The sequence below is a fragment of the Scomber japonicus genome, chromosome 10, assembly GCF_027409825.1.
Source record: "Scomber japonicus isolate fScoJap1 chromosome 10, fScoJap1.pri, whole genome shotgun sequence".
Classification (NCBI taxonomy): Eukaryota; Metazoa; Chordata; class Actinopteri; order Scombriformes; family Scombridae; genus Scomber; species Scomber japonicus.
The window spans coordinates 52,460-70,856 of NC_070587.1; the positions used below are offsets into that span (position 1 = coordinate 52,460).

At 42.7% G+C, this 18,397-nt stretch overlaps 2 protein-coding genes across 2 annotated transcripts in view; one reads left to right on the plus strand and one right to left on the minus strand.

Moving 5' to 3' along the window:
- Nucleotides 1-1,422, minus strand: part of brd2b (bromodomain containing 2b) — a 15,031-nt gene extending 13,609 nt beyond the window's left edge. The window contains 1 exon segment of the mRNA XM_053326547.1: nucleotides 1,310-1,422. Within this exon segment, the coding sequence (XP_053182522.1) occupies nucleotides 1,310-1,341 (32 nt within the window). The 5' untranslated portion in view covers nucleotides 1,342-1,422.
- A 10,638-nt stretch (nucleotides 1,423-12,060) lies between these two features.
- Nucleotides 12,061-16,517, plus strand: LOC128366136 (class II histocompatibility antigen, B-L beta chain-like). The gene is made up of 5 exons (XM_053326814.1): nucleotides 12,061-12,115; nucleotides 12,960-13,229; nucleotides 13,421-13,702; nucleotides 16,224-16,335; nucleotides 16,454-16,517. The coding sequence occupies exons 1-5, from the start codon at nucleotides 12,061-12,063 to the stop codon at nucleotides 16,515-16,517; spliced, it is 783 nt and encodes a 260-aa protein (XP_053182789.1).
- The last annotated feature ends 1,880 nt before the right edge of the window (nucleotides 16,518-18,397 follow it).

An 18,397-nucleotide genomic window follows, 5' to 3' on the forward strand; every position in this document is an offset into this window, starting at 1 on the left:
GTGTGCAGAAGCATGAACACACATACAGGATATTTATTACCAGCTATCCTGTGTGTGTGTGTGTGTGTGTGTGTGTGTGATGGTCACATGAGCAGACAGATTAGCGTTTAGCTCTCTATTTAACCATTTTCAGCTGCTACAGTACAACAGACAAGTTATCACGCCAAACACTAATACTCTTATTTTCTATGACTGTAAAATGTGTTAATAATCTTTCCAGGTTTTGCAGGACGCGGGAACTCTGTGGATGACCGGACTGACAGACACATTTGAGAGAGAGAGTGGGTGTTATGTTGAAATCGGTTCCCCTGTTAAAATAATGCCCTCTCCCTCCTCTGGTTAGGAATATCAACATCCGCGTTTTGGAGTTGATGTTAGCTAATTGAGGGTTTGAGTAAAATTGGGTTGAGATGGTTGAGATTAAGCACCTCAAAAGACAATGTTATGGGGGGGGGGGGGGGGGGGGGGGGGGTAGGAGGGAGGGGAACATATATCGACAGGGGAACCGATTTCGACATAACACCTGGCAGCGGGAGCAGCAGCCAGGCTAAACCCTGCAGGTGTTTCGGTTTAACTGGTGACCGTGTTAACTGGTGACTTCCTCACATCATTACGTTACAAGAGGTGAATGAATCCTCTTTACACAATTTAACTTAGATAAATGATTAGATATTAATCATATGAATGTGTATTTTATAAAGGAGAGAGAGTCATCAGTTTACACGGTCACCAGTGAAACCATAACACCTGGCAGGTTCAGCCCGGCTGCATCTCTCTCTCTCTCTCTCTGTCTTTGCCAGATGTTATGGTTTAACTGGTGACCGTGTTAACTGGTGACTTTCTCTCCTCAAAGCCTTTTACTGTAGTTTAATGCTTATAAAATACACATTAATATGATTTATCATCTAATCATGTATGCAAGTTAAATTGTGTTCAGAGGACTCATTCACCTCTCGTAACGTAACGTAATGTGAGAAGTCACTAGTTAACACGGTCACCAGATAAACCATAACACCTGGCAGTGGGAGCAGCAGCCGGGCTGAACCCTGCCAGTGGGGCTGCAGCTGTCAATTGTACTTTCAGTGCCAGCTCTTCTGTAAAAGCAGGAGAAAAACGGCAATAAAAGCTACAATTTAATTGACATTTAATAAATCGTGCATACACTAGCTGGCTAAATCGTCGCAAAACAAGCTAGCTCTTTATAACAGGCAGCTAACGGTATCAGTAACGTATTATATTTTAACATTATTTAGCTTATTTTGCACAAACCCGATTCAGTCTTTAAAACAGAAAGCTATGCTGAGGTTACCTGTCGTGAGGCGGGTTGACGGCCGCTTCCATCGGGCTGTTATTTACAATCCAATAATTATTATTATTCCGCCGCTGTTGACGCTGTTGTGTGTTTTTAACGGTGTAACGCCACCGAGCGACTCCGCAATGAAATGGCGCCTAAACGCTTCCGCTTGACGCTATATAAACCCACACGTGGACACGTCACGTATTTCCTGTGACGTTTTGTGTGATTCTGAACGCTGATTGGCTGCGATGACACGTCTGTCATAATACAAAAGGTACACGCCCACCAACCCGCCGACAGTACATCTTGTTCCTTTTTTATCCAGTTTAGTGTTTTAAGTTTTAAGGCTGACTTTTAATTGGATCTTAAATTATATTTCGAGAAGGACACTGCTCACAAAAAGCATGATTTGTTATTCATCAGTGTTGGGGAGTAACTATTTACGTGCAACGGCGTTACGTAATTTAATTATTTTAATATTTAACATGTTACTGAATACATATATTGCTGTTTTTAATTATTTGAAATCAATATTTATTTTAATAATTTGTACATAAATCATAATTTGGATTTAACTGGTGTCACAGTACTAATTAAGCTCATACCAGACTTTTGACTTTTTTCATAAAATATTCCAAAATCTACATAAATCTATGTAGATTAATAATAAATACATTTTTAAATGAGAGATTAATTATGCTTTATAAGAAATGATCTCAGTTATAAATCATGTCAGTATCCATGAAAAACATCTGAACTTAAACATTCATTAGAAAACTAGAAAAGTGATCAAATGTAATAAGTTGCATTATTTGATTAAGTTAAATAATTACATTACTTATTACATTTTAAATAAGGTAGCTAGTAATCTGTAACCTATTTCCAAAATAACCTCCCCAACCCTGATTATTCACATTCAACAATCCTAAACTCTCCAGTAATAAAGTATTAATTTGCTATTTTATCCAAATTCTAGTCATAAAATAAAATTCTTGAAAAAATTACCATCTTAATTTTAACTTTTAACCAAACTGACCGAAACATTTATTTTGAAACCTATATACTAAATCTAAAATAAAAAAAACTGTTAATTTAATCAAACAATTCAAACATTTGCCTGAATAACTAAACTAAACTAATTAAACCTCTTGTGTTCATGGTTTGATTTTTATTGATCGTTTTTACTCGTTGCTCACATGAAGATGATTTATGTTCACACACACACACACAGACACACACAGACACACACAGACACACACACACACACACACACTCACACAGTTTTTGACCCTCATTACGTCACCGCTGACCTCGAGAGCAGCGACTCAACACGAGACCCGTTATAATGCCAAAAAGGGTCAAGCATTTTCTGACAAAAGACAAAAAACAAAAGATGGAACACAATAGCAGACACAGAATCACACGTAACTATCTAACCCTAACCCTGACCCCCAACCCTAACCCTGACCCTAACCCTGACCCTGACCCCTGACCCCTAACCCCAACCCTAACCCTACCCTCAGGTCTGACACATACAGCAGGCCTGTATGACTGCAGGTCAGTTTATCTGATTACTTCCTGTCTGGGTTTAAATGTGCGCTGTAACAAACTCCAGGAAGAAGCTTAGGAACTTAATACAATTAATCAATAAACTGAAATGTAATAGCCCTCTTAGATAAAAGGGTCCTTCAGACAGACCTTGCTAGTCCTGGTGGGTCTAATCAGATCTGGGTTGTCTCATGTCAGAAGGTCAGAGGTCAGCAGGAGTCTGCTCTCTGCCTCCATGTCTCCTGTCTCATAAACCACAACGTGATCTCTCCGATCAGGTTTTAGAACAAAGTCTGAAGGTAGATAGAGTTCAGCAGATCAGTCCCAGTCCAACGTAGAGCTCCATCTTCCCCTGATTCTCTGGTTGTGGGTTAACCTAACCCTAACCCTGTAGATCTGAGGTCAGCTAACCCTAACCCTAACCCTAACCACAGTAGGTTTCTGAGGTCAGCTAACCCTAACCCTAACCCTAACCACAGTAGGTTTCTGAGGTCAGCTAACCCTAACCCTGTAGATCTGAGGTCAGCTAACCCTAACCCTAACCCTAACCCTGTAGATCTGAGGTCAGCTAACCCTAACCCTAACCCTAACCACAGTAGGTTTCTGAGGTCAGCTAACCCTAACCCTAACCCTAACCACAGTAGGTTTCTGAGGTCAGCTAACCCTAACCCTAACCCTAACCACAGTAGGTTTCTGAGGTCTGGGCTCATCAACAGCTGCTGTAAAGGGTTAGGGTTCCACTCTTCTACAGGTACAATCTGGGCTGTCGGGGTTTGAACCTGCTGATGATTGTGTCTACATATATATTCAGAGTTTTATTGGATGATTTTAGAAGTGACATTGAGGAGGCATCTGTCTGTGAAGTCTGATTCATCCTCTGAAGGAGTCTTTGTCCCCTCAGGGCAAGAACAAACCAAACAAAGTGAGGCAGCGTTTAGTTACTCTGCTCCTCTTAAAGATTAATCATCAATGTATTAATGACTGATGAGGTATTCATGATTGATTTGAGGTACTGAATTTATGTATATAGACTAATTATGAGAGCCTACTGTGAAACACCTGAATATGAACAATATGTAAGGGTTAAATTATACTGGACCACGATTTGCTCCTTAATAAGCGTTAGGGTTACAAATAACGCCTTAAACTCATATTTTCAGTGAGCACAGAGAAACTTTCCCCTTCAGAAGAGGAAACAGCTTTTAAAAGCCAAAGCTCATAAATCCACCTGAAGAAAACATAAAAACACATTCTTGACTGGAAATGGTTGTGATGATCACTTTCCTCCAGTAGGTGGCGGCAGTGAGTCACGTTCTGACTCTCCTCTGCCTTCAATGCCTTCTAGGTGGAGACGTTACAGGCAGTGAGTTACAGGCAGTGAGTTAGTGGCAGTGAGTTAGTGGCAGTGATTGGTTTGTGGTGTCAGGAAGTTATTTTTATGAATCCAGTAGTTTGATATTTGGGAGAGAAGAGCTACGAGCAGCGAGACCTGCTCAGTTTGGGTGTTTGGTGGCGATGAACCTGATTTCAGTGCTGCTGGTTATCTGTCTTCCACAACGCTGTCAAAGTAGGTTTTTGTAAAGGTGCATTGTTCATGATTGAATGTTTTCAGATGTGTAAAGATAATAAGTTAATTACTACATTAAGCAGGGTTAGGGTGGGTTAGGTTACATAAAGGTATGACAAAGTGGGCAAATATCATCTGTAGAGACTTTTTACATTTCAATCAGCTATGTATTATAACTAGTGTATAAAATAGACTTTTCCTTTCTTCCTTTTCAGTCTAAAATGTCACTAATTTCCTTTTTTTTAAAAACTGCCACTCAGCTGTGTTTTCCTTGTACAATAGAAACCATCATGCTTGGTTTCCTGCCAGTGTGGCTGATGATATTGTTTTAAGACCTCTGTCCCCATGAGGCTCCAGCATTAGACACCAAATGCTCACAAAGACTTGAACCTACTTGACTGCAAACACCAAACATGCCAATGTAATACGTCTTTCTTACTTTTAAACAACCTGCAGGTGGACACTTGCTCCGCTTCTTGACCTTCTGTCAAAAGGACGTGCCGGCAGACGGCCAGTATGATATCGAATTCGATGGGGACCAGCTCCTCTTCGTTGACCCTGTCACCTATCAGACGGTTCAGCGTCTGCCCGAGTTTGCGGAGCAGTGGACCCCTGATCCTGGATTGGCCCACGACACTTATGTGTCTGTGGGAACCTGCAAGTACAACATCCCACGCGCCATAAAGGGAGAAAATCATCCTCCAGAAGTCATCGGTGAGATGGGATTGAACAATAACCGAAACACTGAATATCTGTCTTCCTTATTGTCATTCACCATTTTCACTTCAATCTTCTGTGAGAATCTAAACCTTTCCTTACGTCCATATTTATATATTTAACATTTCATATCAGATCTCTGCCTGAGGATTCAAATATCAAGAACACAATCAGTAAACACCTAGATTCACACGACTGCCTCCATCTCACCAAAACTACACACAGATTATATATATGACCAGATGTTAGTGGACCTACTCGAGTGTAATGATAGTAAACTGTGATTATTAAGCACAAGTTAACGAGAGGAGTGTTCTGGTGTGTTTGTGAAGGAAACAGGAAACAGGAAACAGCAGGGAAATTCCTTTGAGGTTCAATTAACCTCTCTGGGTGAATAAACATGCTTGTCCTGTCAGTGAAGGTGAAGGTGTCTGTCCCTGTATATCAGGTATATCCACATTTGGAAGTTCCCTCTAATTAGAATATGTTCAATGATACTGGTATATGTTTATTTACAGCGGTCTCCATTTACATTCAGACTTAAATTAGCTTTAGCGCTTTAGCCGTCCAAATTATTCAAATCAAGTACAGATATCTTTCATAGTTACTGTCTTTAGTGATGAATTTCCTCTTTTTTCTTTCACTTCTATCACTGAAGCTGAACAGGAAACTTGTCTTTTTTATTTACTGCAAAAGGCTGTAACTGTGGAGGATATCCACTTTATTATGACTGATTTCAATCAATCAATCTTTATTTATAAAGCTCCAAATCACAACAACGTTATCTCAAGGCTCTTTCCACATAGAGCAGGTCCAACCCGAACTCTTAAGGTTTCATTTTAAAGAGACCCAACATTCCCACATGAGGAAGCACTTGGCAAGAAAAAACTCCCTTTTAACAGGAAGTAACCTCAGAACCAGACTGGCGGCCATCTGCCTCAACCGGTTGGGGTTGAGAGGAGAGAGAGGAAGGAGAGGAGAGAGAGGAAGGAGAGGAGAGAGAGGAAGGAGAGGAGAGAGAGGAAGGAGAGGAGAGAGAGGAAGGAGAGGAGAGAGAGGAAGGAGAGGAGAGGAGAGAGAGGAAGGAGAGGAGAGAGAGAGGAAGGAGAGGAGAGAGAGGAAGGAGAGGAGAGAGAGGAAGGAGAGAGAGAGGAAGGAGAGGAGAGGAGAGGAGAGGAGAGGAGAGGAGAGGAGAGAGAGGAAGGAGGGGAGAGAGGAAGGAGAGGAGAGAGAGGAAGGAGAGGAGAGAGAGAGGAAGGAGAGGAGAGAGAGGAAGGAGAGGAGAGAGAGGAAGGAGAGGAGAGAGAGGAAGGAGAGGAGAGAGAGGAAGGAGAGGAGAGCGGGAAGGAGGCTCAAAACAAGAGGTTTGAACAGGAGCAACTTTTTTTACTTTCCATATGGAGGCCTGACTATTTTAAGACAGACTTGAACAATTGTGAACCTGTTCTTTAAGTAAACACATCTCTTTCCACTCCCTGGGAGGATTCATGGCTCTGAGGGCAGCTTGTAAACTGCAAAAGGGTTAATGTAGACATTTTTTACAGTTAGTTAGTTCAAATGGCTAAAAATATGTTTTACAGTTGGGTGATGTCTCTTTATTCCCAATTAAGGTAAATCTTAAAGCACCTAAAAACAATGAAACAATGATACCTGGATGAAATTATGCTTCTGTGCACATAAAGAACTGCTTTTCTGAGTTCAGTGAGGAAGAACATCTTCGGACTGTATTTTTAAGGCCATGTCTTATGGGATAAAGTTTGGAGTCTGTTGCAGAGCGAGTGTAACTTTAGATGTCTGTGTCTGTCAAACATCACAGTTACTCCGACCTCCTTGATCTACCCAAGGCAGGAGATGGAGCCTGGAGTCCCAAACATCCTCATCTGCTTTGTCAATTACTTCCATCCTCCCAGAGTTGAGATCACCTGGACTAAGAACGGGCTGCTGGTGGACCGGAGTGATGTCAGTCAGACTCAATACTACTCCAACGAGGACTTCAGCTTTCGCATCTCGTCCTACCTGAGCTTCACTCCTGAGGAGGGCGACTTCTACTCCTGCAGTGTGGAACACATGGGCCTGCAGGAGCCTCTCACCAGGATCTGGGGTGAATATGATGAGTCCCAGTTACAGTACGAGATGCTCAGTGGTTAAAGTTGCAGAGGAGATAATTTGAGTCTGAGACAAGAGAAGATAATCTGTGGAAAAGGGAGCATGCATGATATTCAAATTCTCACACATATTCAGTAACTGTTAATTTCCTTAGAACATAATATTTGATATATGATTGATATGTATAGACACACATAGATGAGCACAGTCAGTCCACCACTTTGACCCTGACTGAAATATCTCAACAACTATTGGACGGGTTCAGATACTCACAGTTCCTAAAGGAAGCTCCAAACGTCTTAAGTGACTTTCCCTCTAATGCGATTATAAGGTTCCTTCATGTCGACCTCAGGAGGAATTGCTGCTGATCCCCTGACTGTTTTTTGAGGTTAGAATTTATAAACCAAATATCTGCTAGACTAATGACATATGAGCGCCCTGGTGGCTAAATGGTCCAGCGGAGGAAGTTTGTTGCTAGTCACGCTCCTAGTCACCCTCCTCTCTCTGCCCTAGTCCTCTCTCTGCCCTAGTCCTCTCTCTGCCCTAGTCCTCTCTCTGCCCTAGTCCTCTCTCTGCCCTAGTCCTCTCTCTGCCCTAGTCCTCTCTCTGCCCTAGTCACGCTCCTCTCTCTGCCCTAGTCCTCTCTCTGCCCTAGTCCTCTCTCTGCCCTAGTCCTCTCTCTGCCCTAGTCACGCTCCTCTCTCTGCCCTAGTCACGCTCCTCTCTCTGCCCTAGTCACGCTCCTCTCTCTGCCCTAGTCACGCTCCTCTCTCTGCCCTAGTCCTCTCTCTGCCCTAGTCCTCTCTCTGCCCTAGTCACGCTCCTCTCTCTGCCCTAGTCCTCTCTCTGCCCTAGTCCTCTCTCTGCCCTAGTCCTCTCTCTGCCCTAGTCACCCTCCTCTCTCTGCCCTAGTCCTCTCTCTGCCCTAGTCACGCTCCTCTCTCTGCCCTAGTCCTCTCTCTGCCCTAGTCCTCTCTCTGCCCTAGTCCTCTCTCTGCCCTAGTCACCCTCCTCTCTCTGCCCTAGTCCTCTCTCTGCCCTAGTCACGCTCCTCTCTCTGCCCTAGTCCTCTCTCTGCCCTAGTCCTCTCTCTGCCCTAGTCATGCTCCTCTCTCTGCCCTAGTCCTCTCTCTGCCCTAGTCATGCTCCTCTCTCTGCCCTAGTCCTCTCTCTGCCCTAGTCCTCTCTCTGCCCTAGTCACCCTCCTCTCTCTGCCCTAGTCCTCTCTCTGCCCTAGTCCTCTCTCTGCCCTAGTCACCCTCCTCTCTCTGCCCTAGTCATGCTCCTCTCTCTGCCCTAGTCACGCTCCTCTCTCTGCCCTAGTCACCCTCCTCTCTCTGCCCTAGTCACCCTCTTCTCTCTGCCCTAGTCCTCTCTCTGCCCTAGTCCTCTCTCTGCCCTAGTCCTCTCTCTGCCCTAGTCCTCTCTCTGCCCTAGTCCTCTCTCTGCCCTAGTCACGCTCCTCTCTCTACCCTAGTCATGCTCCTCTCTCTACCCTAGTCATGCTCCTCTCTCTGCCCTAGTCCTCTCTCTGCCCTAGTCCTCTCTCTGCCCTAGTCCTCTCTCTGCCCTAGTCCTCTCTCTGCCCTAGTCACCCTCCTCTCTCTGCCCTAGTCACCCTCCTCTCTCTGCCCTAGTCCTCTCTCTGCCCTAGTCCTCTCTCTGCCCTAGTCACCCTCCTCTCTCTGCCCTAGTCCTCTCTCTGCCCTAGTCCTCTCTCTGCCCTAGTCCTCTCTCTGCCCTAGTCACGCTCCTCTCTCTGCCCTAGTCACCCTCCTCTCTCTGCCCTAGTCCTCTCTCTGCCCTAGTCACGCTCCTCTCTCTGCCCTAGTCACCCTCCTCTCTCTGCCCTAGTCCTCTCTCTGCCCTAGTCACCCTCCTCTCTCTGCCCTAGTCCTCTCTCTGCCCTAGTCCTCTCTCTGCCCTAGTCCTCTCTCTGCCCTAGTCCTCTCTCTGCCCTAGTCCTCTCTCTGCCCTAGTCCTCTCTCTGCCCTAGTCACCCTCCTCTCTCTGCCCTAGTCCTGCTCCTCTCTCTGCCCTAGTCCTCTCTCTGCCCTAGTCCTCTCTCTGCCCTAGTCCTCTCTCTGCCCTAGTCCTCTCCTCTCTCTGCCCTAGTCCTCTCCTCTCTCTGCCCTAGTCCTCTCTCTGCCCTAGTCCTCTCTCTGCCCTAGTCCTCTCTCTGCCCTAGTCCTCTCTCTGCCCTAGTCACCCTCCTCTCTCTGCCCTAGTCACCCTCCTCTCTCTGCCCTAGTCCTCTCTCTGCCCTAGTCCTCTCTCTGCCCTAGTCCTCTCTCTGCCCTAGTCCTCTCTCTGCCCTAGTCACGCTCCTCTCTCTGCCCTAGTCCTCTCTCTGCCCTAGTCACGCTCCTCTCTCTGCCCTAGTCCTCTCTCTGCCCTAGTTCTGTTATTTCACTATCAGCTGCTGTCCAATAAAGGTCAAAACATAGTGACATCATCCTCACCTGTACTTTATATTTTGTGCTAATTAGCAAATATTAGAGCGCTAACACGCTAAGCTAAGATGATGAATATGGACAGATAGTTAAATGCTAACTTTATCCATTCAATTTGAACTCAAAGCAGAAATAGACTTAAAGTTTAACCTTTTAACCTTCCTGTCGTCCTGCCGGGTCAAATTGACCCCGTCTGTTTTGACTGTTCCTTCCTTTCTCCCTCCCTCCTTCTCTCTTTCTTTCCTCCCCATTACCTTCCTCCCTTCCTTCTTTCCTCTGTCCTTCTTTCCTTCCTTCCTCCCTTCCTTCCTTCCTCCGTCCCTCCCATCCTTCCTCCCTTCCTCCCTTCCTCCCTCCTTTCCTTCCTTCCTTCCTCCTCCCTCCCTCCCTCCTTTCCTTCCTTCCTCCTCCCTTCCTTCCTTGACTCGAGGACAACAGGAGGGTTAATCAACAAATCAATCAACTATAGGTCAAATATTTATGATTCTTTAGTTATTTTAACATTTATTCAGGAATTACTGCCCCCCCCCCCCCCCGCCCCGTCTGACACATTATAAGTTATTAAGAGCTTTGTTGAATATTAAATGTCACCAAGTGATATTAGACAGCTTGGCTTCAAAGATAATACTGTTGTCATGTTTTAAACTCTTGTACCACCATGTGTTTCCCACAGAGGTTGACTTCCTCACAGAGCAGCAGGTAGTGGAGACGGCGGTGTGTGTGTGTGGCGTGACTCTGGGGCTGATTGGACTCGTCACAGGACTCTGGTTCATCCTGAAAGCCAACAAGTCCTGCCGAGCATAACAGACCAAACCCTAACCCCCCTAACCCCCCTAACCCCCCCAACCCTAACCAAACGAAACGCCTGCATTTAGATGTCAGATGTGCGATTGTCTTCGAGAGCGATTCGTCTTCCGTTTTTCATGAGTGCAACAAAACTGCACCAGTGAACCCTAACCCCCCTAACCCTAACCCTGCATCAGTGGACCCTAACCCTGCATCAGTGAACCCTAACCCCCCTAACCCTAACCCTGCATCAGTGAACCCTATCCTGCTAAAGATTATCAACAAATGACATTTTTCTTCCTCCCGGGTCAAATTGACCCCGTCTGTTTCGACTGTTCCTTCCTTCCTCCCTCCTTCTCTCTTTCTTTCCTTCCTTCATCCCCCTTTCTTCCTTCCTTCTTTCCTCTGTCCTACTTTCCTTCCTTCCTTTCTCCCTCCCTCCCTCCTTTCCTTCCTCCCTTCCTTCTTTCCTTCCTTCCTCCCTTCCTCTTTTCCTTTCTCCCTTCCTCCCGTCCTTCCTTCCTTCCTTCCTTCCTTCCTCCCTCCTTTCCTTCCTCCCTTCCTCCCTTCCTTCCTTGACTCGAGGATAACAGGAGGGTTAATATATAAGAACATTGAACCCTTCACCCACATTTTGCCATATTCCAGCTCTGTAATGTCTTCGTGTATCATTTTGTTTTTCATGTACAAATAAAAACCATTAAGGGAAGTTGAAAATGTCTGTTCTGTTATTTTTTGCTTTATGTCAGAGTACATGCAAAACACATTAAAATGAAAGAGGACAATCCCATTTCATTCTTCCCAGTGTTTTATTAACCCTTCATCACAGCAGCCTGGCACGTTTCACAGAGTCACCATCAGTTATCATGGCACCACTAAGCTTTGGGCAGATTGCTGCTCTGACATAAAGGATCAGTAAATGATGTTTGTCATGTCTGCCCGCTTGTGTTTTAATACTGGCACAGAATGGCAATGCTCCAAACTGCCTCTTTTCTCTGCCGGATTTATTTGGCGCGGGCCTGAATCTAATTATTTCCGCAGTGATGGATGAGATAGCTGCCACATTTTAATATGGAAGTGTGTGGAGCCTCTGAGGGATGAATTTAAGATCCCAAACATTGAAAATACTGCAGCTTTGAGTTAGAAGTAACAGTATATGTGCAGCTGTGAGGCAATAATTCATACTGTGGACTCAGTTAAGTAAGATTAAGACAATTGGGCACAAATTATAGAGTATACAGAACAAATGGAGGCTAATTAGTTTACAGGCAGTTTTGAGAAGCACAATAATGGGCAACGCATTAAGAGAGAGAGAGAGAGAAGACTGACCACATTCCTGTTTCTCTCATTTACTTTTTATGATGCAAGAATAATCTCACTCTTTTAAATCATTTTAAGAATGACAGCAAAACCACAAACATGATACACCTGAAAAACCTGTTCACCTCAGCTCAGTGTGTGTGTGTGTGTGTGTGTGTGTGTGTGTGTGTGACATTTGATCCAGGGGAAGTACAGTGTTTTGAGCTTCAGCAGATTTAAGAGAAATGAGAAATGAACTTCATGTTTTAGTTCTCAGGTTGATAAAGATGACGGGAATCTATGTTCTGGTCGCTGCTGTCTTACTCTGCGCTCCACCAGCAGGTAGGCCTCGGGTTAGGGTTATGTTAGGATTAGGGTTATGTTAGGGTTAGGGTAGGGTTAGGGTTATGTTAGGGTTAATACATGAAGACTATGTGTCTTCATGTATTATCGTCTTATATTTCTGCTTTTATTCATGCATACTATTAAATTATCTGGAATTGTTTCATATATCTTAAAATACAATACAAACTAATCTACTGTAAAATGAATTTGCCGACAGGGGAGTTGATTAAACGTCATTTTAAAGTGTTTCTGTTCTGATAGGGTTAGGGTCACGACATCATGACTTTTCAGACTTTACTCTGATGACATCATATAACTTTGCTCTGACTGTGACCAGCGGAAAAAATCAAATTGGCAAAGTTTAATCAGTAAATGTGCTTTTTGTGTGTACATAAGGCGATGAATGACAAATATCATTATAAGAGTATTTCCGCTCAGAGTTCATTCTGGGAACTTTCTGCTTCCCTTTTCAACCTGTGGCTGGAAATTTGAATTCAATTACCGTTTCTTCTCAGTCGGTCTCATCAAACACAGCAGAGCTAACTAACCCTAACCCTAACTAACCCTAACCCCAACTAACTCTAACTAACCCTAACCCTAGAGTAACTGGAAGCTGTTTGTTTGATCTTGTATCTGATGTTTGCCATTGGTCACAAAAAACACCTAAAAGTTTGTGTTCAACTACTAGTTTGTGTAAAGTACTCACATCCTATTCTCAAGAATAAAAGTCTCAATACTGCAATATAAAAGAAATAACTAACGCTGTCAGATAAATGTAGAGTAAAAGTAAATCTGTAATCAATAAAAAGAGATTTTATTGTCCGACATGTTTCTGTTACAGGTGGTTATACATACCAGATGATGTATGACTGCGAGTACGGCAGCAACACCACAGAAATGGTCTTCTTTGTTAAAAATGTGTTTAACCAGAAGCTTAACACCATGTACGACTCCAGAGTAGGAAAATATGTCGGCTATGGAGAATACGGGATGATAAACGCAAACCATTTTAACAGCCAGCGCTGGAAGATGTTCTTAAGAAGAGCTCAAGTGGAGATTCTCTGCAGATACAATGCACGATTATTCAGAAGAAGCACACTGGATAGAAAAGGTAAGTTTTTGAAGCTCTTGACAGACATCACTTCATTGGCTTAGTTTGCTTCGTTGGTATAAAAGGAATCAATCTTTCTGTTTCTGTTCTTTAATTAAATGGCTTGAACAAAACTATTTGGGCTTTTTCTTCTAACTGTTCAGCAGGTTAAGCTCGTTTTTTTTGTTGCTCTAATCATTTCTACACTCCAGTGCCTCCAATTGTCAAAGTCCATCAGACGAAGCCGGCGGACTACGGGGAGCGGTCCATGCTTGAGTGCAGAGTTCTGGGTTTCTTTCCTCAGGAGGTGAAGGTGAGATGGCTGAGGGACGGAGAGGAGGTCACCAGCGATGTGTCGTCCACTGATGTCATGGCCAACGGGGACTGGAGCTTCCAGCTTCACTCGTACCTGGAGCTGACACTAAGGAGAGGGGAGCGGGTGACCTGCTTGGTGGACCACAGCAGCCTGATGAACAGCCTGGAGGTGGACTGGGGTAAGTGGGGGGGGGGGGGGGGGGGGGGGGGGGGGGGGGGTTGCCGTGAAGAGAAAGGCGCAAACACTGTCTCACATCAAAGTTTGAAGCCACAAATGTCTCATCTGAGGAATTTTGTGTCTTCTTTTCTCAAAAACACAATATTAGTTCAAGTTATATTGGAAATGAATCATATTTAAAGACCGTGTAAAGTGAATTCAGACATTTTCTTCTAAACACATTAAATAGGTCATAAATGTATTTCTGAAAAAGGTGTAAAAAGCATTTCAACCATTTAGATTTGAATTGTGGAGCTAGGATTAGCCGGTGAGCTAGCAGCAGAAAGCTCTCAGACGTAGCGTCCATGTTTCTGGTAGAGGTGGTGACTTTGATTGACAGGTGACACTTGGTAGGGGGCGGGGCTTCAGCGGACTCGGAGGCCACGCCCACAGCGTTTGGTAGCAGAGAAAGAGGCTGATTTTTACACAACTTTGAAGCCGAATTTCATATATTTGGTGATTTTTGTATCATTAAAATTTGGCAGGGTCGTTAACAACACACTTTTCTGTGGTATGTTAAACTCAGAACATGTATTTATTCTTACTTTACAGACTTTAAGATGTGTAAAGAGAGCAGCATCCAACAACCAGGAACACAGTTAATTTATGAATGGAAGAAGCTTCGGCACAGGAAAGTGGAAATGATGGAGAGTCTTGGAAATATGAGATTCTTCTTATTCAACTTTAACAAAAGCTTAACAAGATCATAATTTAACTCATAGTTTCTAATATGAATGTGTGTCCTCGCAAATAATTACACAGTGAACCAGTGTGCCCATATTAAGGAATCAGCTCTATTAATTTTATACTTTAAAATAAATTTGATACCAACTGAGCACCCTTATTCCTTTTAAAGAAGATCATTTAGGAGAAAACACATTTATAAGCTTTCTTTGTGAGAGTAAGATGAGAAGCTTGATACCGGTCTCCATGACAGCAGATGATCTTCTCGTCTAACTCTTGGAAAGAAAAGTGAACAAACCAATTTTCCAAAATGTTCTTCACACACGTCACGGTTGTGTTATAATCGACCCGTCCAAGATTATGTGGATTTTGAAAATCTTAAAACTTCTCACATACTGTAAAGGATGAGTGTGCACAGAATGATTTACTTTAAAGGCACAATTTACCTTAATGGTACTGAAACCAGGAGTCCATGAAACAAAGATGAAGCATTATAATTAGGGTCCCAGGGATCGGTCATACAGTCATCAGTGATTATCGTTTTATGATGTTTTATACGTAATGTTGAGTTTTGTGTTTTGTCCTCGGGTCAATTTTAACCCCAAAGGACGACAAGTGTTAACTTAACAATGAGGTTTCATTTAAAAGAGGCCTGTTGGCCCCTGGTCCTTTATTGTATTGTATTGTATTTTGTGTGTTTTGTGTGTTTTGTGTGTTTTGTGTATTTTGTGTATTTTGTGTGTTTTGTGTGTTGTGTGTATTTTGTGTGTTGTGTGTAGCTCCTTGTCTATTTCACTGTTGGGTTTAATGGATGTTTGGCATTGCAAACTAAGCCTATAGTATATGCTGTGGTATGTGGCGTTAGTTCGTGCTATGGGTTAGGGTCACTAGAGACGGGCAATGAATCGAAAAATAATCTGAACCAACATTTAGAAACTCTAATCGACTCAATCTGGCTCATGTCAGTTAGTCATGGTGTTCACTGTTGCCATGACAACAAAGGTTTCATATCTTTTAGGAATTTAAAACTTGTCTCCAGTGATCATTTGAACCCAAACATGATCTTTACATCGTTCTAACCAAGTAAACTAGACATTAACCACAGCGTCACTCCTTAACCCTCCTGTTGTCCTCCAGTCAAGGAAGGAAGGAAGGGAGGGAGGAAGGAAGGAAGGAAGGAAGGAAGGAAGAAAGAAGGAAAGGAGGGTGGAAGGAATGAGGGAGGGAAGGAAGGGAGGAAGGAAAGCGGGAGAAAGGAAAAGAGGAAGGTAGGTAGGAAGGAAAGAAGGACAGAGGAAAGAAGGAAGGGAGGACAGTAGGGGGAGGAAAGAAAGAGAGAAGGAGGGAGGGAGGAAGGAAGGAAGGAAGGAAGGAAGGGAGGAAGGAAGGAACAGTCAAAACAGACGGGGTCAATTTGACCCGGGAGGACGACAGGAAGGTTAAAACATCTTTATTTTACCTCCATAAAGATCCTCATGTGTGAGGGCAGCAGTGGAAAATACTAAACTAAAGAAACTGAAAATACATCATTGTTCATGAAGGGTGGAGATAATCCTTCATTAATCAGAATCCAGGTTAAAAGATCAATTAATCTCCCAGCCTTATATTCACTATACAAATAAATGTTACATAAACTGAGTTTACAGGTAAATACATAATTATGACATCATTTCTTTCACATCTTAAACCCACCTTTCAACATTCATGTTTTTCATGTCTAGGACTATTAGACTAAATCTGTTCCACTTTAGGATCTATGAGCAGCTCATGATGTCTCTGATATCACCCCCCCCCCTCAGACCCGACTCCGCTGGACACCAAACACCTGAAGAAGTCCGTTGGGATCATCTTCTTCTTTATCGGCTTCGCTGCAGCTGCTGCTGGAGGCGCTTACTACAGGTGGAAACGGAGGTGACAGTTTTATAAAACCGTTAACGTTTCTTTGGAGTTAAAAGGGTTAGGGTTAGGGTTGATGCCCAAAGTTCAAAGGTCATCAGGTTTATAACAGTTTGTTCTTTTCATGTTTCAGGTCTGACTTCTCTCCGTTAGGCAGACAAGGACAAACACCTCCATCTGATCTCTCAGAGTTTTAATCTGGGGAAAGTGCTTCAACTCCTCAGGTCAAGAAAGGACAGGAAGGAAGGACAGGAGGAAGGAAGGAAGGAATGAAGGACAGGAGGGAGGAAGGAAGGAAAGGAGTAAGAAGGGAGGGAGGAAAGGAGGAAGGAAGGGAGGGAGGAAAGGAGGAAGGAAGGAAGGAAGGAAGGAAGGGAGGGAGGAAAGGAGGAAGGAAGGAAGGAAGGATGGATGGAAGGAGCAAAGAAAGAAACTGGTTTCAGATACAATATAATAGAATAAACTGTCCTCAAACTTGAGTCTTACTTTCCTCTTAGAGACTTTAAAGCTTTATTATCTGATGTTTTTATGAGTTTTATAACTCTTTATTAATTCTCTGGTTTAATTATGTTGTTTCTTTGCTGATCGTGTCCTTGTCTATTGAACCCGAACCCTAACCCTTAGGGTTCGGGTTCAATAGACAAGAACCCTAACCCTAAGGGTTCTTGTCTATTGAACCCTAACCCTAAGGGTTCTTGTCTATTGAATGTTTATTGCTTTCAGATCTCTATTAAAAAAAGGTAATTTAATGTCAGTGAGCCTGTTTTACTAAATAGAGATTAAATAAAATAAACATGAAATTCAAAAGATGCACAAGTTATTAACAATCAATAAGAAAAAGTTTAAAAAGAGTGGAGTATATTAAAACTGGGTCAAACAGCTGCTGGCTCCATGCAGAGGCTTTCTGGGTAATATGAACCAGTATTCATATACTGGTTCTATATCGACACTAACTGGGCCACTAACCTTTACCCCAGTTTATTTTTAGCTGTAAATCAACACAACACAAACTTTCCATCTTTCAGAAACTCGTCGCTAACGCTAACGCTAACGTTTCAGTGAGAGGATATAAACGGCATCGTGGGAAGAAGACATGCTGCCCGTCTCTCCCGTCTCTCTCAGACACGCCGTCATTATCTTTATCAGCCAACGACTTCCTGCCAACACTTTCCACCCAAGTTTGTGTTTGGATAATTTTATAGATAACGATGTCATATTTGAGCTTTATGTCATATTTGAGTTTTATGTCATATTTGAGTTTTATGTCATATTTGAGTTTTATGTCATATTTGAGCTTTATGTCATATTTGAGTTTTATGTCATATTTGAGCTTTATGTCATATTTGAGCTTTACAGTAGAGATTAAATCAGGTTAGGATCAGACTTATCTCTACATGTCACATCTGTATGAATATATATATAATATAATATGTATATTAGTATATTATATTAACTTTAGAAAACACAAACTAAACTTAATTAATTAATCCTGATGAGAAATTGATTTAATTTAACTTTAACAAAGACACACTTCCATCTCTCCTCTCTTTACTATGATAGAAGTCAAAGTTACTTCTAGCTTAGTCACGAGGCATTAATAATTTAATAATTTAATAATTTAATAATAATTCAAATTAAATCATGTGAGAGTTGAGTTAGGGTTAGGGTTAAGGGGGGGTAAAGGGGGGGGGGTTATTGTATGTTTTAATGTTTCTCAGATTACATGTGTTTCTGTTTCATGTAAAGCACGTTGAGTTATTATGTATGAAATGAATATATAAATAAAACTGCCTTATAAGCAAAGTTCAGGACGTTCATGCTTCTGAAGCTTAAATTAAAATAAATATCATAACTTCATGATGGCAGTGGAGGAAATGACAAAGAGTCTGAATCAAATGTATAAAATGTATAAAATGTTTCAGACACTGACATGAAAGAATAAATGATTGCTACCATGAACAAGCACGTTTATAAAAGTATGAATGTTAATGTGTGAAGATATATTTATAATAACTTTATCACTGACATCCTTATCTGAGGATAAAGCTCCTCTCTTTATTTAATATCTGAACCCATC